Source organism: Dermacentor silvarum, chromosome 8 (genome assembly GCF_013339745.2).
Source record: "Dermacentor silvarum isolate Dsil-2018 chromosome 8, BIME_Dsil_1.4, whole genome shotgun sequence".
NCBI classification, from domain to species: Eukaryota; Metazoa; Arthropoda; class Arachnida; order Ixodida; family Ixodidae; genus Dermacentor; species Dermacentor silvarum.
This window is the reverse complement of record NC_051161.1, coordinates 120,536,966-120,563,000: the sequence shown is the minus strand read 5'-3', so window position 1 is coordinate 120,563,000 and position 26,035 is coordinate 120,536,966. Positions and strand designations below refer to the sequence as shown.

Genomic DNA, 26,035 nt, shown 5'->3' with positions numbered 1-26,035 from the left:
GCGCGTTGCGGCATCTCGCAGCGGCCGCGGAATATACGGAGCGCATGGATTTCAATTACGAAACTTTATGGGTGTAAAGTTCTTATAAACTTTTGACGCGACAGGTGCGCTGACATTTCCAAAGGCATGCTTTAAAAGTTTTTCAATTCTAGAACTTTATGGGGTTAATGTTCTTATAAACTTGGGCCAAAATGCGCGCACTGGAGCCCTCCTGTCCAAGCCGTTCCATAAATGGAAGCGCGCGCTCGCAATCTTCCACACACACGAAAATACTAAATATCACCGTGACTGTCAGCTAGCAGCTGATAATTTTCTCCAAACATTTTCAGGAAGCGTGCCCAATGTGATTGATCAGCTGGACCAGGGCAGGCAAAGTAAAATATGAGAAAACAGAAGAAAGTGAACGGCCTATTATTGAGGATTTTTTTTTTTTTTGCGGGCGACAAGGTCTGGCTCTCCGTGGCCACAGGGACAGGGGCCCTATGGATTTAAGCAATGCCCCTGCTGAAAATACAGACATTTTCAGAGTGATTCTTCGCATGCGAGCTGATTGTGGAGATACATATCTGAAGAACCATTTGGAAAGTTGCCCCAGTATTGCCTCGTATTTAAGCCCAGACGCACAAAACCAAATTATTGAAATTTGTGGTGACATTATCAAAGAAAGCTTAGATTCAAAAGCAGGCTGCTTCTCCATACTTCCTGACGAAACGACGGACATCGCTGGAATCGAACAGCCTACTGTTTCTGCAAGGTACCTAAACAAGTATGCCAACGACATCAAGGGAGTGTTTTAGGTTTTAGCACCAGAATAGATGCCCATCTTTCCCTGCGACAGCAGCTTCTATATAAATGTGTAAATACTGCTGCAGCTTCTAGTCACCCTTCCAGTCACCACTGCCAGCGCAAAGAGAATATTTTTTAACAAGAGTTTACTAAAAAACTACTTGCACTCTACAATGTATGTGGAACGCATGGTTAGGCTGGTGCTTCCATACACCCACAGAGACGTCGGCATCAACGTGACCGCTTCGCTCAACTTTCCCGCCGAGAGAAGTTTGTCCTTTAGATAGCGAAGCAGCAAAAATCAATGCACGTAAAAAGCACTGTTTCTTCAGGTCCATAAGTTCTTAATTATGAAAACGTATGACCGCTCATTAGCTTTTAAAACCGCACAAATTTTCGCCGTTTATTCTAGCAGTTAGCATCATGATCACAATTATCACGCGAATACAAAAATTACGAGGATACCAATAACCAATTTTGACCGACCTTGCTCATTGAAAGCCCGGCCCACGCGGCGTTCGCCAAAAACACCCGGATATTGGGTAGTTCAACTTACTGCATCATCTGTGGCCTTCGTTTGTCCTTTTCTTTCCTTTTCAGCTACCTGCTTTTATTTCTTTTTTAGAACGAAGGAATACCCTCCTTTAATTTTGGGTGCAGAATAATTGTTGGCGTTGTGCAGGCAGTTAAATTACACATTTTCGTACTGATTTATGCATTATTCCTCTATTATGCTACCCACATGGCACTGTCGTGACCGCTGCATGGCCCAAGTACATATCACTATTTCTGCGATCATAGTTATGTTCTTGCCAGGATAATCTGTCTTTCTGTGCTCAAAGTTTACTATCTGTGACTGAGCAACATGTTTATTTGTCGTATTTGACGCATTATATACACTGACGTTTGCTTAAATACGTAGATTTATTGGAGAGTCATACGTATTTTTAAATATCTTACTGCGAGGTTTTGTGTATACAAGCAGTGAACTTTGTTTCCAACGACTCTTTTTTTGCCCGTTAGCGAGTTGTATCTTCGCATTTGTATACTCCATTCTATCTTCGCATTTCTAATATATACTTTGCAGAACTCCCACTTTTTATTTGTACTCACTGCGGCGAGTATTATCTTGGTGTAATTACAATACACGACGAATTACAGCTGCTCCTACGTAATCGATTGCAACGAGGGATAGCGTCATTGAGGTTTCTTCCTGGCCGTTGCATATGTAGAAAAATGTAAACAAGGTTCTTGAATGACAAAGATTCATCAAAATATTTGTCCTCAACTTATTCATTTCATGGACTTTACGTTTTTCATATAAGCGGCATGCACTGCTTTGCTGGTTTTGAACTGATATTGACCCTTTTCGCGGCGATCCCGCGGGCGCTGCCATATTTGATCACGTGGTGACGCGTCCATTGCTTGCCTCAACTGCCTCCGTTGCCTCCTTGTTTACAATGGAAGTGTATGACGCCGGCGCGGCTTAGAAAACCTCTGTTTTCGGAGATATCGTAGACGGTGACTAGGTGGACGACACGAAGCTTTGATCACAGATTCAGAGAACATGCAAAAGCGCTTTCTGAGCTGATTGAGCTATGTCCAAACGGCTCAGGCAGTTTATATGGTGCTTCTAAAAGCGGGGCTAAATATGCACTCCAAGATTTGCGATTATGAATTCTGTCAGGATTAGTGTGTTTTGCTCTTTGTTCTTTATTCGGCAAATATTTTGAAGCAGTGGCTTGTCAGTTTCTGACTCAGTGAAGTTCCTCGGTGCGGTCACTATCTGATTATTTTCTGCCTAATCGCTCGCGGGTGTGCTCAGTTCCGAATCCGATAGATTTGTTCTTGCTGCGCACAAGGCTTGAAACGTAGCTGTTTTGTACATTGTAATACCTTGTAGCAAATATATATTACAGCTAGTAACTTGCTTACTCTTGTGGACCGTCACGAAACATTCAGCTTCGACCATTCGTGCGCCATAGGTGTAGTCCATTATTTATTGTGCATATACAGTGCGCATATATTCAAGAATGCGCCCATTCAGTTATTCTTGATACGTCGGCGATAGAGCCGGCGTAAGTTTTCCTGCCATTTGGGACAGATGTGTATATATAACGTGCGCGAAACTTACTATGACAGGAAGCGGCGCTACTCCCTTTGTCATTGTTTAACGAGTGGTACTCACTGTTGCCGACGTTCTGGGGTTGAAGCCCTTTCTTTGAAGGTTAGCGATACAAGGCTGGCGGATGAGCAAATTTCTGTATCCTCTAGGAAAGCCGTACATCACGAAGTGCCGGAACACGTTCGGACAGTTGCAGCAGCTGTCCGCGAACTTTGCCACACAGATTCATTCTATTCCTTAACATGCCAGTCACTATTTTTGCAGCCAACTACTGCACACGTCTTCAATCCACATTATTCAATCTAGCATGATTGGAGCACAGTGTGTTAGCGAAAACTCAGTTGCATTTCCGACAGCTGATCGCACAGAAGCAAGGTAGAATCGGTAATGGTTTCGTATTCGTGCGCGGTCGCTGAGGAGAGGTATGGCGCGCCGCCGTGAGCGCCATCTCGTTTCTCTAAAACAAACTGCTCAGCGAAAAGGGTCAATAGTTCTAAAGTTCATGTAATGCTTTCTTTACTTATTAATTAGACAAAAAAACACGGAAGCATTGATATCAGTTATTTCTGCCACAATTTTGGGGGCTTACGAATATATTCTGTTATGAAAACATACATATTATAATGGACAGTGCATAGCGTTCAATAATTCCTTTGCAGCATCTAATATACAATGAAATTGGCAATGCAGTTATTATTCATGCATTTGATCCCTCGACAAATTCTATAAGGAGGAGGCCGCGCTGCAACCTGAGCCCCCCCCCCCCCCCCAAAAAAAAAAAAAAAAAAATTTCTGGCTATTCCACGGGCTGACTGCCACCCTGTCGACCCTCCCGACACCGCCGAACGTGATAACGGTGACTTCGTCATGGCTATTGCAGATCTTGCCAACATACGCGCTGGACAGCAAAGTGACGACACGTTACGATCTATAGGCCGCCTCCCTTCTCGTCAGCCCGATTCATCGCTTCGCCTGTTTGAGCTTCACGACGATATTCTTTACCGTCGTAGTACCACTCCCGACGGCCCAGAGCTTCTGCTTGTTCTTCCCAAGCATCTTCGTGCTACTGTTCTCCAAGAACTCCACGATGCTCCGACCTCTGGCCATCTTGGCGTATCCCGCACATACGATCGCGTGCGGTGCCAGTTATTCTGGCCAGCTCTGTACCGATCTGTTCGACGCTACTTTGCTGCGTGTGACCTTTGTCAGCGACGTAAACGGCCCTGGGGGTTGCCTGCAGGCCTTCTGCATCCTATTCACATACCCCAGGAGCCATTTTACCGCGTCGAGCTCGACCTCCTCGGTCCATTTCCTACGTCTGCTTCAGGGAACAAGTGGATCGCAGTTGTGACCGACTACGCTACGCGTATTGCCATCACGCGAACTTTGCCGACTAGTTGCGCCACTGACGTCGCCGATTTCCTCCTTCATGACGTCATCCTTCGTCATGGTGCTCCTAGGCAACTGCTTGCAGACTGAGGCCGCTACTTCTTGACGAAAGTTGTCGATGACCTCCTTCCTTCCTGTTCTGTGGAGCACAAGCTCACTGCTGCGTACCACCCGCAGACCAACGGGCTCACCGAAAGGCTGAACCACACCTTAACCGATATGCTGTCGATGTACGTGTCTGACGATCATCGGGACTGGGACAGCGCTTTGCCATACATCACGTTCGCGTACAACTCCTCGCGTAACGACACCGACGGTTTTTCGCCATTTTACCACCTGTATGGCCACCACCCTGCATTGCCTCTTGACACGCTCCTACCTGCTGTTCTACAACATACCACGGAGTATGCCCACGATGCAGCCGCGCGAGCCCATCTGGCACGTCAGATAGCTCATGAGCGACTATCCGACTCACAATTACTACAAAAGGACCGTTATGACCGCAGCCACCGGCACCTCTGCTTTTCTCCGGGATCTCTTGTGCTTCTCTGGACCCCTTCTCGTCGCGTCGGTCTCTCCGAAAAGCTTCTATTGCGTTACACCGGACGTTACAAGGTTTTACGGCAACTTAGTGACGTGAACTATGAAATAACCCCACTGGGCAGTTCTTCACCATCTACCTTGCCATCTCGTGACGTCGTGTACGTATCCCGACTGAAGCCGTACTTTTCCGTCGCCTCCTCGTGTAATTAATTAGTCTGCGCCGAGACGGCGCTCAGCCCGCCGGGGCGGTTAGTTGTTACGGACCGCCTCCTTGCATTAAGAAGACGACGATCGCCGGGGAACGCTGCGCGTGTTCAGCGATCGTGGCCATCTCTACCAAAAGTCCCTGTATATAAATCCTATCCCACCTTTATCTATTTGACGCCCCGTCACAATATATTCCACTTAACTTGATAAATTAATGGTTGCCTGGTTGCTCACCAACTTCTTTCAACTATAATTAAGAGCTCCCTAAATGGTGCCTCCAGTTAATCCAAGTTAATTGTCCTATTTGCAATGAGTTGCAAACACCTATAAGATGCCGTTAAATATATCTACCAGACTAATGTACATCGCTTCCACTGCTCTGGTACGAAATTCAATGCTTCTACCTTACTGTTAATAATACTACCGTGATACCACTACCTTGATGCGTTCTTGTCTCATCACAAAACTTACCATCTTTTCATAATGCTTCAATTCCACGAACTGAGATTTCCTTATTCTCTGAGGACTGGCGCATATTGGAGCTATTCTTGAAAAACCTTTTGTTAAACAAAAACAATTGCCCTACGTATACTTATACTATATAATAAGCATGAATACCAGCGTATAAGAAAGCGCTACTTGTCTAAATTCGCACGCGATTTTACTCCGCTAACCGCCACAAAGTGGTGATGTAGCTGTGTTAAATAAAGTTGACATGCCTTGTGTGAGAATTTGGAAATAGTGATAACTACGTCTTTGTCTGTTAACGTAGGTGTGATATGATTTCAGATATGACAATCCTGTTAACGCCAAGCTGGGGTATGACCGTGAAACAGGCGGCCCCTACATGGAACTCGATTTTTGGCCAAGTAAGTTAAAAATTTACACGAGAGGCACATTCACAAGTGTTTGAGTATTGGTATTGCGGGAGTTTTTTTTTTTTTTTGAGAAAACTCGCAACATTGTAATTTACAAATTTTGTTTGACCGCTATTTCAGAAGAAACAACCTTTCGTACTAGAGAAAAAGGAAAGGACCTTTACAGGGATATAGGTGAGTGGAATGTGGATGCAAACATGCTTTAGATAGCAATTCTTCTATCACATGAAAAGTTCTATAGGATCCTTGTGTAGACAGGTCTGAAAAAGCTAGTGGTTTGGCGCCTTGAAAATTAACAATGTGTTGAAGAGGTCAAGTGACAGCAGTCCAAAATCGCATGTTTGAGACAATGGGCATCACTTGCTACTTTATATCTTTACACGTAGCTAATAGTTTGTGCTGTGTGTTTGATTGTTGTTCAGATACAGCAAACAATGTCACCGGGACCGCAAAATATACTCAATTTGTTAAGAACCTCACTTCGTGAACAGTCGTGATGCCCTGTAAAAGCTGGAGCATTGGAGGAAGTGCTGTCCAACAGCACGGGAGTTCGATAAATGCATTTTGAAAGGAAGTCTCACACGCTAGTGACTGCATGACAACCTTTGATCCAGAGTAAGACATGAATATCGTCTGCGGTGCCTTTCTTTCAGAATCCAGCACTACGACTTTTAAAGTTTTCACGTGGCTCATAAAACACTTTTTTATTTTTTTTATTTGAATATACTGCAGGCCCTTCACGGCCCATGCAGGAGTGGTACAGAAATGTAGTGATAAAAAAATCATGTTGAAAAGTCCATACACTGAATGCGGTTAATAAAAGAGTCTATGTTATTGCAACACACAATTTCGTTTGTTAACTTGTTCCACTGGGAAATGGCTGATGGAAAAAGGGTGCGTTTGTGAACATTAACATGACTTGGGGGAATATAGATTGTTTTGGAATGATTTAGTCTGGTTGAGCGTTTTGGAGGATCTTGCAGTTAATGAGAACGTGTTATCTGGAAATGACCATGGTATTATTGATAGATGAATTTTAATCGTGAAATTGCTCTTCTCTTTGAGAGGGATATTATGTTTCTCCTTGCGAGCAGACCTGAGATACTAGACTGCCTTTTGTATTCCGAATATACAAATCTAACTACTAATTCTTCTATGCGTTCTATTTTTTATAAGGCATTTTTGATAAGGGCTCCAGAATAAATCAGCGTATTCTAGGCATGGCCTTATTAGTGTTTTGTACGCAATTAGTTTGACGTCTGGTAGTGCTGCGCGCAGTTTCCTTTTTAAAAAGGATAGTTTGCCTTCGGCTTTTTGACACATTGTCCAAATATGAGCCTCCCAGTTAAGGCTCCCGGGAGTTTAATACCTAGGTATTTTACCTGGTCGCTTTTGTTGATTATTGAGCTTCCGATAGAATACGTAAAGTTAAGCGGGCGTTTCTTATTCGTGAAACAAATGTAATGTGTTTTGAGGTGTTCAGTTTTATGCCCCAAGTGTTGCACCAAGAGTAAATTGTTTGCAGTAAATTGTGAAGTTCTATCTGCTCGTCTGAGTTGTGGACGACTGTGTACACGACACAGTCGTCAGCAAACAGGCGCATCTGAATTGAGTTTTATTGCGATAGCAATTATATGGACACTCCAAAGCAGATTTCTGCCGTCGGCGTCGCCGTCGCCGTCGCTGTCGCCGTCGCCGTCGCCGTGAGGTTCCGTATGACGTCAATGGAGATGAAATAGTCGCCGCGCGCCGCCGAACGCTGTATGTGCGAGTGAAAGGGCGCGAGGGACGCGCGCTTTCACGGGGAGTGAACGAACGGCGGAGAACAAACGCGCGTTCTGTGCCGTGCTCCCTTAAGGGCTGCAGAAGTAGGCGTCTCTTTCCTCCTTTACAATCACCATATATGTAGAGCAAACGCGCCTTCTTCTGACGCACGAAAGGCCGTAGGGGGGAGGGAAGGGAGGCGACGTGTAGCTGCGGCACCAGAAGATAGCGCCAACCTTTCCCTTTCCCTCAAGAACCACTTATCATGCCTATTTATATCAGAGGCTCCGGCAACAGTCACCAACGCCGCACGCATTTTGTGCGAACGCGGGCAAAACGCCGACGGCGTCGACAACAGTTCTGCGTGTTGCCGGTGCTGCTGCATGTCCAAATTTATACAGCTGATAAAGCTACTATCATTACTCCGTATAGCTCTCTACAAATTTGCTATCGCAATTGATGCTTCGCCTTTCAGGTGAAACTGCGACAATATTTTAATGGAAAACTGGATGTCGTTATGTACATCAAGAACAAGAGTGGTGCCAGAACGATCGATCCTTGAGGTACTGCGGAGTAGGCATCGAGTGGTTGTGAAAGATGATAATTGATTGCGACGCCCTGTTTACAATTGGTTAGAAAACTGTTAATCCATGATATTATTTTATTACTAATACCAAAAGCCGATAATTTTGTGAGTTAATCCTGGTGTGGAACTACGTCAAACGCTTTAGAAAAGTCTAGAAAAATTGCATCTAAATGGCCATCATTATTAAGTACGTTAGCTATGTCATGAGTTAACTCAGCTAATTTGGTTATAGTGGACAGGTTTGATATGAAACCGTGCTGTTTTATTGCGATAGCAATTATATGGACACTTCAACCAGATTTCTGCCGTCGGCGTCGCCGTCGTCGTCGCCGTGAGGTTCCGTATAGATTCCAAGGGCGAGAAAATCGTCGCCGCGCGCCGTAGGAGCGAGCGAAAGCGCGCGGGGGACGCACGCTATCCCGGAGGGCGAACTCCCCCGCGCACTATCACGGAGAGCGAACGCACGGTGGAAAGCAAACACGACCGTCGCGCGAAAGGCCGTGGCGGTAGGGGAGGGAGGGAGGCGGGGCGGCGCTGTGCTCCGGCACCAAAGGCGTATCTTGCCACTTAATCTCCCACGCGAAAGCAAGAAACGGGAAGAGGGGGGGGGGGCAGCTTCTCCTCTGCCAACCACTTCGCATGTGCCCTTTGCCCGGCGGTGCCCGTCGCCCGCACCGTCTCTTATCTCCACACGGCTCTGACGTTTGTATGCGCTGTGCATTCGCCGCTCAGTTTCCGTTGAAGCGATAGACTGCGTGAACCTGCGCTTGCTGCTAGCGTTTTCACAGTCGTTGGCTGCGGTCATACAGTGTGATCTATTCATGTTTGCTTGTGCGCGCTGACACCACGATTGTTAATTCAGTTAGTAAGCCAATGTGTCCAAGTTTATGCAGCCGATAAAGCTACTATCCCTACTCCGAATAGCTCTCTACTAATTTGCTATTGGAATCGATGCTTCGCCTTTCGGGCGAAACTGCGACATCTTTTATATAGAAGTTCGTTTGTTTCTAGGTGAGTTATTATGGCCTTAAATATTACGCGTTCCATTATTTTGCAGCATGAGCTTGTTAATGACACTGGGCGGTAGTTATTTAAATTTAATTTCGAGCCCGGTTTATGTATTGGAATTATTGCAGCCTTGCCCCAATAGTCTGGTAACACTGATGTTTGAAGAGAAAGAGTGAATATTTTAAATAGATATAGTGATGTCCAGCTTGCATATCGACTTAAGAATGAGTTAGAAATCTGATCGGGGCAGGTAGAATTTTTAAGATCAAGCTTATGCAATAGAGAAAGTATGCCCTGCGTTCCAATCCCTTTTGTTGCCAGCATTGGGTGGTTCGTGTTTTGGACGTAGATCATATATTGTGAAGCTTTTTCTCACCAGATGCCACTTTCATTTTCGCCGCCTCAGATAACTCCGACGATGTCTACGTCCTCGACAGAATCAAATATATTGAAGTGCGCGTATGCAACCTCGTATGAGTCGAGGTCGTTCTCGGGGTGCTTATGAAGGATCTGTCGTACCGGAGCTGTATCTTAGCAAGGATATGTCGTACCGGAGCAGTATCTTGAATTGAGCTAGTACTGGTACCCGTGTGGCAGTGTCTGTTTTGCCCCTGTCCTAAGCGCCGCCAAGTGTATTCGCTTTCGTGTCCGTTTTTACAGGTTTACACATTCTCGTTCTTTGGAACGAAGTGACAAAACACGGTATTTACATAGAACAATCTCGATGGCAGCTCAGACCTGTCGCGCACATCTGTGAATTGTCGTACGTTTCTCGGATTTGCTTTATCATTCACTTGGGTCTTTATTTCGGTACTTTCCTGGAACTTATTGTTTGTGACGTAGAAGGGTAATTTCTTGTAGAGGGTATTGTCACGTCGGCTGGCTAGTTGGTCCACAGTACATGACGTATGGATTGTTGGCAAGTAGCCTGACTTACACCATAAGGGGCCATGCTTACTTGTCGTGTGGCCATTCAGATTGACCCTGTTGCTACAACCCGTGATCGCACGCTCAAGCCATCCGTGGCTGGAGGCCCTGCATTTTAAAAGGGATGACGAGCCATCACAGAGCTTGACGTACCCAACGTAGAACTTAGAATTTATACTTGACACGTATGACCACTTTTGTCCCAATCCTCAAGAGCTGCATGCCTAGCTCAAGTATTTGTACGCAAATTGCTAGAAGTAAATATGGAGCTGCAAGTATTCAACCGCTATGAAAATGATGGGTAGTACAAATATATTACGGCAAATGGGCTTATATTGTTTGAAACATCTACGTCCGCCTGCAGCAAGCGCACTCCTTCTACTGTCTGAAACAGTTTATTACAGGTTTTTATAGGAATGAACCTTACTCAACAACAAAAAAAAAGGAAACAAACAGGTGTTAAGGACGCCCGCTGAATGGAGGACGGGGCGACGTTAGGGATTGCAGGTGCAGCTGTGCCGGGCGGTGAAGTGAGTCCCGAACTCGCGTTGGGAGAGGGCTAGTTCGATGTCATGCAAGCTTGATGTCATTCGGCACCTGCGCCGCTTTTCGGCAAGTCAGAGCTGCAGAGAAAAATCAACCGCCAACGGGCAACTCACTTTTAACAGCGGAGCTGTTTAAGCAGACCGTTAGTCCGTAACATGCGAACAGAAATTAAGGACTGATCCTGGCGCTCTTGCAGAAATGGTCCAAAGGCAATGGCACATACCCCTGTGAACTAGCGAAGGTGTTTAAGCCTAGCCCAAATACGTGGCCAATACCTTGCGATAGCCAATCGATAATCGATGAATAATAGAACTTCCGGAAAATGCTGGGGATGACTTGGTAGTGCATAGCCTAGCCAAAAAGCCAGGACTAGCTAGGTGCCCATCAGCTCCGCTGTCTCTTTAGCAGTGCGCCTCCGGTGCAAGATACGCTAATTTCTTTCTCGCCTGGTCCATCAAAAGTACCTGTGACTGGTCACAGACCTTATATTATTTGCTCATTTACCTCTGCTATAACATTTAGAGCTACATGACTGTTTGCATTTGTTCTAGGAGCTTGCTTAGTTTATTGCAAGTTTTTATATTAAACGTTTATGCTTTGTATAACAATCGAATTCGTTGTCTTTTTGTAACCCGGGCTCCATCTCAATTCTGCCGAGAACACTTCGAATCGTGCATGTCTAGCTGCGCACTAGGGCAGCCATTCTCGTGCGCAACAACCAGAATGAACATACCGTAGCCATCTCATAGATAAATAAATATCTACTCGAATAAAAAACAACAACAAAAGAAACACGTGGAATGTATATTTCAAGTTCTTGTGTCTGCATTATGCATTGTAGAATTTCTCAATATAGGCGTTCTATGCATTCCTTTAGACAAAAAACAACAATTTACTCTGAAGCTGATTGCTAAATATGTATAGCATTGTCTAGCTCTTGTCCATAGCTGTTCCTGCTCAGTTTAGTCAGAAGTTATTTTTTCTCTTTCTGGCAATATCTAGCTGAAGGCCCCAGTATATTGTTCGACAATCAAAAGCTCGTCTATATGATTTGGCTCGGATAATATTTCTTTTGAAAATAAGCAACTACTGCTAAATGTGGCACTAACAATAGCTTGAACGAACTGAACGAATATGTTAGCCTAAATATTGGGAATATTGTTGGGTGTCTCTAAATAACAAATTCATTATTAACCTAATTGCTGTTTTATTTATTACTGTAAAATTGAAAACGACATTTGCGAATGATGCTAAGGAATAGAGCAGACTTGCAAATGATAATAATAAAAATCACGCAGAAATTCCTCTAGAGTCAACTAAGTATGCGTAAGCATTGTCTCATTTGCTCATCTCGACGCAGCCCGGTGTCATTATCAGTGTCATTATCAGTGTTACTACACTTGATCCGGCCAGTACAAACGAGAGCGCTGCGGCGAGACGAACTGGTGTGGACGGCGACTCAAGGTGCATTGTTTAACAAAGTGTAACGAACATAAACAAGCAAACAATGTACTGCAGGTCGCGGCACCAGGTGCGCTGATGCCGCTACAATCATCATAAGCCGTTATCGCTCTTTGGCGCCTTGTCCATCCGTGTCGAACCATTATGAACCGTGATGAAAGGACTCTGACGGCGGTACGGACCAATGAAACCCACTCAGGCACTCCCGCGCGGAGCGTATCTTGAAGATTATCTGTGAAGCTAACACAGTGTGCCCAGTGCTGATAGCTCCGCGCGCTGTCTTTTCGCTGCTACGCGTTGAAGAGAGACGCACGGACCGATAACTTAAAAGCGGTCGTCTTTACGGGAAGGACGGACTGACGGACAGTTTTCTCATTGGGTAAGCAGAGGAACGCTTACGTATTTAAAAACAAGTAACGGCGCGAACGATATAGGCTACAACCCCATCTGTTAGAACTACGTTTTTCAATCCACCTAACGAACCACAAATCATGATCGGGTCAGCTCATAGTGAAAGCAAACACTTTTTTTTCTTCTCTATGGTCAGCTCAGCTGCCTACGAGATGCCGCGTGCTCAAGCGCATACGCCTCCCCGCCCCCCTCCCCCCGTTTGCTGTTCCAATAAAACAAATGCGCCGTTTGGATGGGCCGTCTCTTTATTGTTCAAGAGAATGTGGCAGCCGGCGGGACCTGCGGTCCGCCACATGTTGCCGAAACCCGGAACCTCCGAGACGACGTCACCCTCATCGAAGCGTACACGGTGACGTGCTGTGACCGATGCGCACTCACGAACAGTTCAGGGCAGCCTGGGGACTCGCGGAATGGCCACTCCGGTGACGCTAGAGCCTGTGCCTTCAACTGGATGGCGTCCGAAAGGAAGAAGTAGACTGACTACATTGATAGCTATAGCTTTGAGCATGCGAAGTGAGCGCCCTGCATGTCTGTATCGAGGCGCTTTAAATGCTGATCAGGAAAACTAATGAGGACAATTTAGACAAGGCACCTGATCAGCTGAGCCAGAGTGAGAGGTTACACGCAAGCAAACACGGAGACAAGGGTGTGCACTATGTCACCTAAGCTTCGTTTCCAGTTTGAAACCGGCCGTACGTGTCAAGCTTCACGCCCGATAAGCAGTAAAAATTCGAACGGCGTCAAGTCTAAGCTGCCGCAGCTAGAACCTATGAAGTTCGATGCAAACAAGAAACAATGGCGGCGTTTTTTGACAATTTGCAATGGCTGCGCACCATAACGACACCATCAACACTGCTGAGGAGTTTAATAAACTGAGAATCCTCGTCACTGCAGCAGCCGCTTCGGCTGGATCGAACATTATGCAAATGAAGATTGCTATAACAACGCAGTGGAAATTCTCAACAAACACTTCGGAGATTAAACTATCATCGTTCGAGAGTATCTCCGAAGTATTCTCTGAGGGTGGTCTCGTCGTTGCCAAACATCTATCAACTTCAACATCTTTATGATAAAGCGCAAGTGCATGTTAAGAGTTTGAAAAGCATTTTCGCACAAACATGGGTAAAAAATCCGAGCCCACCTAAGCAGTTTTTATAAGTTGTGAATGCGAAAGCATTAATCTCCAATTGAACGCCACTGCGCGGTGCTTCAAGTTGTGAACTTTTCGCGGGCAAGTGAGCGCGTTGAGGCGCTTGGCGCGCTTTGATTTGGCCTTACCGATGCGCAGGTAGGACGCAGGCGCGAGTTTGTGTGGACACTGAAGAACGCGCGGATAACACAGGCTTCCGAGAGCGAGAGCGAGGGTGACGTGGAGTCGCGGCCATGCCCTCAGCCCTCACACAACACCTGGCGCACTAATACGGCCAGCAGCTGTTCCATTTCGCTCGCTCTGCTCCGTGGAGGCACGCTCCTTAAGTGGCGCCGCAGCCAATGGGAAATTAGGTGCCGTTTCCTTGCTACAGATGACAAGCGCCGGCTTTTAAATGCGAAGCATTTCTTGCCGGCGGCTTTGTCCGTCCCTCCCGCGGCGTCCCACACCCGCACAGCGCATGCGCGTCCCCTCCCCCTCACTCTCCTCTCCTACGCTCTTCCCGTTTCTCTCCTCTAGGAATACGGAGCGGCGACAAATGGTGCGACAGCTGCATACTCCGCTGGGGGCGCCACGGTAGTTCCGCGGTATGAAAATGACGGAGCGCGCGCGCCTCATTCTCTCTCCTGTGCAGCGCCGCGATGAGCGCTCGGACCGCTACTGCGAAACCGTCTCCCGCTCAAGCTAACCATCTCCCCGCTGCTTCGCATCCACACATGGTTCCCTTTAGCGGGAGATGGAATAATTTTTCACTCAATGGGTGAGTTGCGGCTTTGGCATCAATATTGCCCCATGTTACCAGAGATTTTCTTCCGAGTTCTATAGTCAAACTAGGGGCTGAAGTTTCGTAAGCTTTACACGCCGCCGACGGCGTCCGCAGCTACAGCAGCGATTCAAGCAGAAGCGGACGCAACAAATGACGACCGGATGACGATAGGAAAGAAGGTGGTGGTGGTGCTGCAGCAGGCTGGGTTAGCCTGGCATACATAGCCGGCCATTGTTCCGCCTGAGCCTCCGTCTGGAGTACTTCGATCAACTTCGGTGCCGAGCAGCTGTGGCTCAACAGGTATGTCCGAATGTTTCAGAAGTCGTTCAGAATAAAGAGACGATGTGGTTTCTTTCGCAGCGTGTCATCATCAGCGGCTCTACACAGCATGGCGGATAAGCCTGTTAGGTGCCAGTTTAGCAAATCAGCCAAGCATTGCGCTGAGATCCGTGACAACAAAGACGTGAGAGAGAAAGCTCTTTATTGAAAATGCAGAGTGTTTAGCCAGCGTATTTTGCCCTACATGCTACTCTGACGGGAATGGGACGAAGGAGAAGAAAGGCCCTAGAAGAATGTACGCAGAAGAAGTAAATGAAAAAAAGAAAGCCAGCAGATCCCACGCCCTTTGGGAATAGATCTTATGCGAAGCACTGTGCGGGGAGCCTACGAAGTTAACGAAACGACCATGAGCACCAAGACTTCGGCGGTTGCTTCATGACCTACATGACATGCATGCCATAACATTCATGTCATGTGGCCGAAGCGACCTTAAGGCGAAAGCCTTAGTCATGCTCATGACAATGACTTCGACCATCAATATTTAACCTTTTCCTTCACTTAGTACCACATCCGAACCCATTACATCGGTTTTTGAGTGTTAATCTTCTTTCGCTGAGTTATTCATTTTTTGCAAAGTCATGGTCATGACTATGGCTTCTACCACCATCTTTTAGGGTTTCCCTCACTTATTACCCACGTCATAACCCATTTCGGTGGTTTTTGAGTGAATTTTTTTTCGCTGAATCATTGTCATTTTTGCTGAGTCATGCTCAGGGCTGTCACTTCTACCACAAATCCTTTAGTGTTTCTTTCACTAAATACCCAAGTCCGAATCCATTTAAGTGGTTTTTAGTGTTAATTTTTTTCCTGAGTCATTGTCATTTTTTATGAGTCATGCTCATCACTACTATGACTTCTACCACCACCCTTTAGTGTTTTCTTCACTTAATAACCACGTGAGAATGCATTTCGGTGGCTTTTGAGTGCTATTCTTTTTTCGCTAGGGCATTGTCATTTGAGGTGGCTGTTTCACGTCCTACACAACACGCATGTCATGAAATTAATGTCATGGCCTATCATTTATGTTCGTCATACACTCTTGTCATACTATGACAATTTTGGTGAATACCAAGTTAACGATACGACCATGAGAGCACTAACCCGCCGGGGTGGCTCAGTCAGCTAAGGCGTTGTGCTGCTGAACACGAGATCGCGGGGTCGAATCCCGGCCGCGTATTTACAATTGCTAGTAGGTACAGCGTTTGACCGCTGGCGCCACGCTGCGCCGCTCGCGCGTACCATGTTTGTAGCCGCCGCCGTTGGAACGGAGGAGGCGTTGACGGAGAAAACGCTGGGCTGGCGGTGACTAGCCTGCTGTTGGTATCGGTGGTATTATAAACGCATCACTGTTTTGATGATCCAAATATAATCTCACTATCAGGGAGGGAGCAGTCTACCTGACTGGAGCAGTATTTTTTTATTTGGGGTGTTGCTACGCTGCGCTCTGCAACACCCCAACGACCGCCGCTTCGCGTCGGCGCCCGGTACCACGGCTGCCGCCGTGGCACCGGGGTTCAAACAACCACGCTGGCAAACAGAGAGGAAAAAAAAAAGAAAAGCGTGATATTAAGGAAAAAAAATTCTAGCCCGGGCGAAATTCGAACCAGCGTACGCATGATCCCAAAGCGAGCGCCGTAGCCACTGTGCCATACTGCAACGCTTCCGAGGGTTGCATTCATGCGAACCATATGATTGCGTTCGAGCGCCCTCGGTGAAAGAAACCACCTACAAACGCGGTACGTGCGAGCGGCGCAGCGTGGCGCCAGCGGTCAAACGCTGTGCCTACTAGCAAATGTAGTGTTGCATCCCGGCCACGGCGGCCGCATTTCGATGGAGGCGAAATGCAAAAACGCCCGTGTGCTTGCGTTGTAGTGCAGGTTAAAGAACCCCAGGTGGTCAAAATTAATCCGGAGCCCTCCACTACGGCGTGCCTCATAATGAGAACTGGTTTTGGTACGTAAAACAGCAGAAAGAAAAAGAAGACCATGAGAGCATTAAGACGCAGGCGGCTAGATAGATAGATACTGTGAAAGTGGCAAATGTTCGCCAAGAAATACTTCGCATTTAAAAAAAAAATGCAGGTCGTGCGATGTTATCACCAGCAGGGTAAGTGTGCGATGCCATGAAAGTAGATGGTAAATGCAAAATAAAATAAACTCGAAGGCTTGATGAGACGACGTATGTGAGTCATAGTTTAGACAGCAAACCAAATGGCTCAATATATAAAAAACCCTCCCCTACCGGACACATGGGTGCACGCGAGGCATGCCCAACCCTAGGACAGGTGATGGTTAGTTTTTTGAGCGTTTGAGACGTTCACGGGCCCGCTGCCGCTGCTTAAACGCAGCCTTCTCTTCGGTAGAACGAACCAAAGGCGGCCTCCCTAGCTGACTGCCGGGCCTGAACTGGCAGGAAACGGCGGGCGCGAGACGAGCGAACACGCGATCACACCCTTTCCCTCTTACGAAGGGAGGGGACGCCTGTGATTGGCTGGGGGTATTGTGTGATCACGCGCGCCAGCTGCGGGCTCAGCGTCTACTTCTTCATGTTCTATCTGCCTCAAGGCAGGTGGTGTGCCCCCACCTAGTAGTCAACATGGCTAGTCCCCTCCCGCCTGCACGTTGCCGCCGCCGCCCGAGCGTGCTCCAGTGGAACGCAAACTCGTTGCGGCAGCGGCAGGCAGACCTCTCCATGCACCTATTGCGGAGCGAGTACGATGTGCTTGTTCTGTAGGAGGTGTAAGCTGCTACAGCCAACCTGCGTCTTCCTGGATACGTGGGCTACAGCAGCCTCACTTCATCATCACCAGCCTCCTCCATGATCGGATGAGACTCTTGCTGCTTCTCCTTCTCTTCCCTTCCTTTCAACATCTTTATCTCCTTTTATTGCGATAGCAATTATATGGACACTCAAAAGCAGATTTCTGCCGTCGGCGTCGCCGTCGCCGTCGCCGTCGCCGTGAGGTTCCGTATGACGTCATTTGGAGATGAAATCGTCGCCGCGCGCCGAACGCTGTATGTGCGAGTGAAAGGGCGCGAGGGGCGCGTCTTTCACGGGGAGTGAACGCACGGCGGAGAACAAACGCGCGTTCTGCGCCGTGCTCGCTTAAGGGCTGCAGAAGTAGGCGTCTCGTTTCACCTTTACAATCACCATATATGTAGAGCAAACGCGCCTTCTTCAGACGCGCGAGAGGCCGTGGGGGAGGGGGAAGGAAGGGAGGCGACGTTTAGCTGCGGCACCAAGTGCCTATTTATATCAGAGGCTCCAGCAACAGTCACCAACGCCGCACGCATTTTGAGCTAACACGGGCAAAACGCCGATGGCGTCGACAACAGTTCTGCGTGTTGTTGCTACCAAAGCCGCTCACCTTACTTCGTATAACATTGCTGTGTTGCTATCGCATTCATTGCTTCGCCCTTAGGGCGAAACTGCGACATTTTCCCCCTTCCCCTGACGCTGCGCCGTGCTCCCTATTGGGCAGCAGAAATAAGCGTCATTTTTCTTCTTCAATAAAATCACTACTACTACTTCATGCATATACAAAGGCGTTGGCATATAAAACCCCGCTTTATAGGGCGCGCATGATGAACGTACACTGGCTGAATCGGTTAGCGGGGTGGTCTCGCAACACGGAGGTGGGTGGTTCGATACCGCAGCCCGACGTGGAATTTTCATTTTCGCGCGGCTTGGGTTTTTTCGCTTGCCAACACAGACGCCGACACGATTGCGGCATATAAGCTTCACTTGAAAACAAGAAGTGTAAGGCTTTGCTCTGTTTTGATGGGCAAGGCCAGGGACCATACAACTGTGTCAATGTCACGGGGCCTTGGTAAAGCTTTTCCATGCTCCTTTTATATCGGCGTCGCTCGTCTCTGCTGGGCACTCGAACAAGATGTACTCCATAGATTCCACGGCGCCACAGTTGTCACAGCATGGATTTGTGGTGTGGCCACTGCGAAAAAAATCACAGCATATCCACGGGGTGAATGATGATGAGTGGGCGAAGCTCCGGAGGGAATCATCGGATCTCCCGCTTAAGGGGACGCTAGCACAAACGCGTTAGAAACGTGCAGTACTCTCTAGTAAGGGGGAGCGGCCACAGCGTCTTACGCAGCCATTTACACATGCCGGAACGTGCACCGCGTTTGCCGACGCCATCACATGACTGCTGAGAGAGTATACCCCCCGTATTCATAAACGCTCCTCGACTTGAACTTGACTTGCCACCGCCTTGGGCAGCGCGTTCGAAACGCGTTGAAGGTAAGGCGGAGAGGCCACAGCGTCTTACACCAGCTTCTTACACGGGCCGTAACGCGCTAGCACAAACGCGTTAGAAACGCGCTAGAAACGCGGCCTTTCGTTAATGTTGGGTATTTATTGCCATCGTGGTGCGTGTGTCTATGTGCGCTTCGTGGCGTAGTGGGCTAACGCCGCGCGCTCGGAAGCGAGGGGTCCCTGGTTCGATTCCGCGCTACGGACACAACTTCGAAATTTTTTTCTCATTTTTCTCAGACTGGTTACACACTACTACTATTACGACGGGGACGGAACGGGTGCCGCTATAAGGAGCTTCGCTCCTAAAAGAAGGCTGTTCGCGCAGGCAACGTTCAGTCGAAAGGGTCATAAAGGGTCTTCAGAGGCAGGGGTAGACATTGTGGTAGATTTGATTGGCGTTTTGGGTCAATGGGCGAGAAGGAAGAAGTGGCGATAGAGAACGTCTGTGTTTTCGGCTGTTCCACTTTTCTGTAGTTTTAATATTGTGTGTACACAGTGATCGCGTCATCCTTCAGGATGGCGGGCACACCTCCCGTGCAGCTTCCCGTCGACTCAGTCGACTGAACTGCTGCTCGGCCGGTTGGTGCCTTCTTTGCTACGGCCATCACCGACCTGGAGCTTCCAGACTCCACGGTGACTGAGATGGATTCCGACAGTAGCAGCTTCACGCTTGTTGAATCGCGCCGCCCGAAAAGCAAGTTGCGCCGGACATCAACAGCTGGTGAGTCCACTACAAAGACTGTTGACAAACCTGGCGTGTTGCGTCGGACATCAGCAGCGAGGGAGTTGCCTACAGAGAATGTTGACGCATCTGAAGGATTTTCTGTGGTTTTCGTAACCACAACAGAGACGGGTAATTTGAATACCATTAACAGACAGCGGCTGACCCAATTTTTCGACTAGGTGATTCCGGGACAAGTACAAGAGGTCAGAATCAACGCATGGAAGAATGCTCTTACCCTAGATGTGAAATCTTGGGCGTCAGTGGACAAGCTGAAAGAAATTGGAGTGTTAGGCGGTATGCGGGTCCGCCCCTATCTGTCTCATGGAAAACGGACTTCCACTGGAGTTGTAGACCCTGATGTACAGATGTAGACCCTGAAATAACTGTCAGCGACCTGTGGACACTCGTGAATTCTACGGCCAGGATAGTCAATATCCATCGTTTCGGCCGATCACGGTGTGTTAAAGTAGTTTTTTAAACCGATTCTATCCCATCCCGCGTCAAGGTAGTCTATGTGCGGCATCGTGTCCGTCTGTATGTTCCCAGGCATGTTCAATGCCACAAATGCAACAAGATTGGCCATGTAAGTGTTATTTGCAGAAACGAAATATCCCGCCGTTGATGCGGCGGCTCACACCACCACGATACTTGCACCACGGAGACTGTCAAGTGTACCAACTGCTTCGGTGCTCATGAGGGGACAGCTAAAGACTGTCTTATGGTGAAGAACGAGAGGCTCATCCTGAAGAAGATGGTAAAGGGGAACTCAAGTTACCAAGAGGCGGCCGCGTCTATTCGTCGCCGCAAACGTCGTTCCCGACGCCGACGCCCAGAGTCACACGCCACTAGTCTGGCTCAGCCACCGTCACAGCAACTCTCAGCTCAGTTGCCTCAAGGTCTTGAGACACAGAATGATAAGACGCCATCTGCTGCAGTGCCACATGTTACCAGGGTGGTTCAGAAAGATACAGGTATATTATCCTCCACCTCTGATGTTGAATGGCCTGCTCTGTCATCCAAGGTCGTCGAACCAACGCGTCCAAGATTAAATGCCGTTCGAGCGGACAATATGGACAATTCGGAAGGCCAGCAGGTGAACGTTCTTCTGAAACAACTGTACACTCCATGCGCACGCTGCTTTCAGGCCTCAATACGCCAACAGCAAGGGTTGTTGTTCAGTTTTTGGACGCAATTGAGCCGCTCTTGGCGGCACTTCAGTAATTCGCTATGGCGCTGCCACACAGCACCTCCTCTGCGTCGATGCGCATACGTCGCAGTGTAGTGATGCAGTGGAATGCCCGAGGCCTGCGTGCTCACCTGAGTGACTTCCGACAACCCGTCCAGAAATACCGCTTCGCTGTGATTGTGATATGTGAGCCCAACATGCCTTCTGCTTTCCGCCTTTCTGGATATGTATTGCTGTGGTCGTGAGAAGCTGATGAAACTAGCAAGGTGTTAGTGTGCATACGCCGAGATATTTCATAACTACCGCCATGTCCTCCAGCCCAATAACACGAACCAGTACCTTTGTTTGACGTTAACACTTAAAGGACGGGTCTTCTCGATACTCGGCGGCTACATTCCACCCAGAGATCACATTGATTTCTGGTACCTGTCTTTAAACAATCCAGAGTTGTACAGCTCCTCATCTTATTGTGGGCGACTTCAATGCTCATCACCCCCAATGAGTAAGTGCAGTAATGAATAACCGACGCAAAGCCCTGTCCGATTTTATGCACGCCCAGGATTTTGTCAATATTGCCGCGAGGCACAAGAAGATCGGCACCGAAACAGAGGTCAGCGAAGGCACTGAAGAAGAGGAAGTAGAGGTTGCTCATTGCCATCTTGGCTGGTTGCTGTTACGCCTGTGCTTCTCGCCTGTAAATATTTGTAAATATACGTTTTTGCGCAACATTTTCTGGTGAAGGTGCGGGGTACGCTGCCTGTTCATCACCATCACCCAAGACGGAACTCCGAAGTGGTCGCTGCGTTGTTCCTTCGGCGATGGCCACTAAAGCATGCAGAGCGCCGGAACCTACCGTGCAGCAGCCGGAATCTGCCGTGCAGCAGCCGTCCCCACCGTCTGTCATCTTATCGCTTCCGCAAGATCCGCGAACCTTCTGTGGCACAGATAACGTGAACGTCGAGGACTGGATTGAATGGTATGAGCGTGTCAGCAAACAGAACAGATGGGACGATACGCGTATGCTGGCGAATGTGGTATTTTATCTGAAAGAAACCGCGCGCGTCTGGTACGAGATGCCTGAACACTATCTGACCAGCTGGGACGTTTACAAAGAAAAACTGAATGACTTGTTCGGCAAGCTCTTGGGTCGTCAGCTAGCCGCTAAAAAGGAACTTGGCTCTCGCACGCAGTCATCTACTGAATCATAGATTTCGTATATTCAGGATATTCTAGCGCTTTGCCGTAAAGTTGACGGTAGCATGTCTGAAGCGGACAAGATCGGGTACATACTCAAAGGAATCGCCGATGACGCATTCAACCTCTTAGTATTCAAGAACTGTACCACCGTGGATGCTATTGTGAAATAGTGTCGGCGATTCAAACAAGCCAAATCCTGCCGTATCGCCCAGCAATTCACCAGGCTCCCCAATACTGCCGCATCGTCATCATGTGAGGAACCACTACCTACGTTCGAATCACCCGTTTCGAACACTTTGACACGGATCGTTCGCCGTTAACTAGAAGCAATGTCACCAGCCCCTCTCGTGCCCGATGTCTCGGCAGCCAACCAGCCTATGCTTTCATTGATTCAAGCCGTGGTTCGACAGGATGTCGCTAACTTGGGACTCTCCTCTGTCTGCATGCACTGTTCGCGTGCCGCCAGTCGCACCAGTCACACCACCAGTTCCACCAGCCGCTCCGAGGAACCAGCCTTTTTACTCGCGATACCGCAATCCCGCTGAGTGGCGGACGCCGGATGATCGCCCAATATGTTTCGCGTGCTCTCGAGTTGGGCATAATGCACGACACTGCTGGAGCCGTCAGACGTCGCCGACTGGCTGGAGCACCCGGAACCCTCGTCCTGAAGGCTACTCCCGCGCAAAATCGTCGCGCTCTCCCCCGACTGACATGCCCGACATCGACACTTGTACCAACGTGTACAGCAGGTCCCCATTGCCGCGCGATCGCCGATCTCGCTCGCCGCAAGCCCGCCGATTCCCTTCGCCGCAAGCCCACCGTTTCCCGTCGCCTGCCAACTCTGGACGCTACGCATCGGAAAACTAACGAGTGCAACGCCCGGAGGTGACGCTGCATTCTCGACCCGGCCTTGAAATACTCGTCTGACTTTTCCTACCCGCTCTAATTTGCTCGAAGTCCAACTCGACGGTGTTACTGTTACGGCCCTTATCAACACTGGTGCACAGATCTCGGTGATGAGCGATAGTCTTCGTGAGAAACTGAAAAAAGTCCTGACACTCGCCGTGCTACGTACAGTCAGAGTCGCCGATGGAAGCACACCTGCTGTTGTTGGAACGTGTACTACCTGCGTGACTATATCTGGCTATAGGACGAGCGCTCAGTTTCTAGTGGTTGAGCGGTGCCCATACGACGTGATCTTGGGTATTGACTTTTTGTCGACACATTCAGCCCTCGTCGACTGCGGCGCCAGTGTCCTGCAACTTGAACTAGCTTCTGGCCTCGAGACTCTTCCTGCTAAGCCTACGCAACTGTGTTCTTTAGAGTTCGTGCGATCACCGCCCCAATCCACTACTTATGTTCTTTTGACGCCCTCTGCTGCTGTCACTGACGGGGATTACGTTGCATCCCCTATTATTGACGTTGTCTTGACACACAATGTGACCCTACCACACATGGTTGTCGAAATTGTCAACAACGAAGGTTATCTGCCTGTGCTCAACTTTGGCTTATCCACCCGTGTTCTACCATCCGGAATTGCACTTGCAACGTTGGTATCCCTCAACGACTGTGAAATCTCCACGCTAGCATCTGAGGCCCCTTTGAGTCCGACGTGCGCAGAAGGATCTGTCAGATTACCCACCAGTGAATTCAACAAAATGATAGCCGCGGACCTTTCACCTGTGCAGGCTGATGAGCTCGGCCGTGTGTTAGCGTCGTACCGGGACGTTTTTGACTTCGACAACCGCCCACTTGGCCAGACAACGGTTGTCATGCACCGAATCGACACCGGCGACGCGAACCCTATTCATCGCCGTTCGTATCGTGTTTCTGCTGCTGACCGGGCGATTATACAAACAGAAGTCGACAAGATGGCGGCAAAAGACATCATAGAACCTTCTTCTAGCCCTTGGGCATCCCCAGTCGTGCTCGTCAAGAAAAAAGACGGCACCTGGCGTTTCTGTGTTGATTACAGACACCTAAACAAGATCACTAAGAAGGACCTATATCCGTTGCCACACATAGGCAATGCCCTCGACTGCCTCCACGGGGCAAGTTATTTTTCGTCCATCGACCTGCGGTATGGCTATTGGCAGGTTGCCGTATATCCTATGGACCGCGATAAGACCGCTTTTGTGACACCTGACGGGCTATACCAATTTAAAGTTATGCCCTTCGGTCTATGCAATTCGCCAGCCACATTTGAGCGCATGACGGATTCACTCCTTCGTGGCTTCAAATGGCCGATCTGCTTATGTTACCTAGATGACATTCTTTTCTCAACGACATTTGACAGCCATCTTCAGGGCCTGTCCGCGATCCTCCAAGCGTTCCGCAGCGCCGGTCTTCAGCTTAACTCATCCAAGTGTCATTTTGGTCGCCGCGAAATAACAGTGCTCGGCCAATGTTAATGGTGTAGGAATCCGACCTGACCCAGAAAAAGTTCGCGCCGTGAAGCATTTCCCTGCACCTTGCTCAACCAAAGACGTTCGCTCCTTCGTTGGCTTATGTTCATACTTTCGTCGCTTTGTCAAAAATTTCGCTGACAACGCCCGTCCACTCACCGACCTTCTCAAGAAAGATACGCCTTTAGTCTGGGGCCATCTAGAAGCTCATGCATTTTCTGCGCTTATCCGCCTTCTGACGACTTCTCCTCTGTTGGCGCACTTCGACCCATCTGCTCCTACGGAAATTCGGACCGATGTCAGTGGATACGGAATCGGAGCCGTCCTTGCCCAGCGCCAGCATGGTCGTGACTGCGTCATAGCGTATGCCAGCCGCCCGCTCTCTGCCCCAGAATGCAATTACTCAATTACCGAGCGTGAATGCCTTGCCCTTGTTTGGGCCATCTCCAAATTTCGAGCGTTCCTCTTTAACCGCCCATTCACGATAGTCACTGACCACCATGCGCTCTGCTGACTTTCCTCGCCGAAAGATCCTACAGGCCGTCTGGGACGCTGGGCTTTGCGATTACAAGAGTACTCGTTTTCCGTCATGCAGAAGTCTGGCCAATTACATCAGGACGCGGACTGCATGTCCCGTTATCCCGTGGATCCACCCGACAGCACCAACCCTGACACCGATGCCTGTGTCCTTTCTATAGCTGAGTTTCTTCATTTCAGCGATGAACAGCGGCGTTATGCGGCGTTACGTTCCATCATCAACCGTCTCAGTTCCGGGGCCTTTGACGAGTCGCTCCGGATGTTTACCTTACATAATGGAACTTTATACCGCCACAGTGTATGCCCCGAGGGCCCTGAGCGCTTACTGGTGGTACCCTCCCACATGCGTTCTACTGTCCTCCAGCAGCTTCACGACGAACCTACAGCAGGTCATCTTGGTGTGACGCGCACTTATGATCGCGTGCAGCGTTGTTTCGTTTGGCCAGGGCTTTATCGCTCCGTACAGAAGTATGCTGGCCGCTGCGACCTGTGCCAGCGACGCAAGAGACCACCGACGCTTCCCGCCGGCCATCTTCAGCCTATCGATGTCCCTGTAGCGCCGTTCTTTCGCGTCGGCCTCGATTTACCCGGACCTTTCCCTACATCAGCATCAGGGAACAAAAAGGTCGCTGTCGCCACGGACTATGCCACGCGTTACGCTATTACGCGCGCACTTATAACCAGCTGTGCTACCGTTATTGCCGACTTTCTTCTGCACGATGTTATTCCGCATTACTGCTACGCCTCGTCAACTGCTCACCGATCGCGGCCCTTACTTCTTGCCCCGTGTCATCGATGACCTTCTACGCTCATGTTCCACAAAAC

The 26,035-nt window shown here is 48.7% G+C and overlaps 1 protein-coding gene across 1 annotated transcript in view; it reads left to right on the top strand.

Moving 5' to 3' along the window:
* Window positions 1-26,035, top strand: part of LOC119462377 (uncharacterized) — a 69,190-nt gene that overhangs the window by 30,938 nt on the left and 12,217 nt on the right. The window contains exons 2-3 of the mRNA XM_037723721.2: window positions 5,840-5,919; window positions 6,049-6,102. Of these exons, the coding sequence (XP_037579649.2) occupies window positions 5,840-5,919; window positions 6,049-6,102 (134 nt within the window). The remainder of the gene's footprint in view (window positions 1-5,839; window positions 5,920-6,048; window positions 6,103-26,035) is intronic.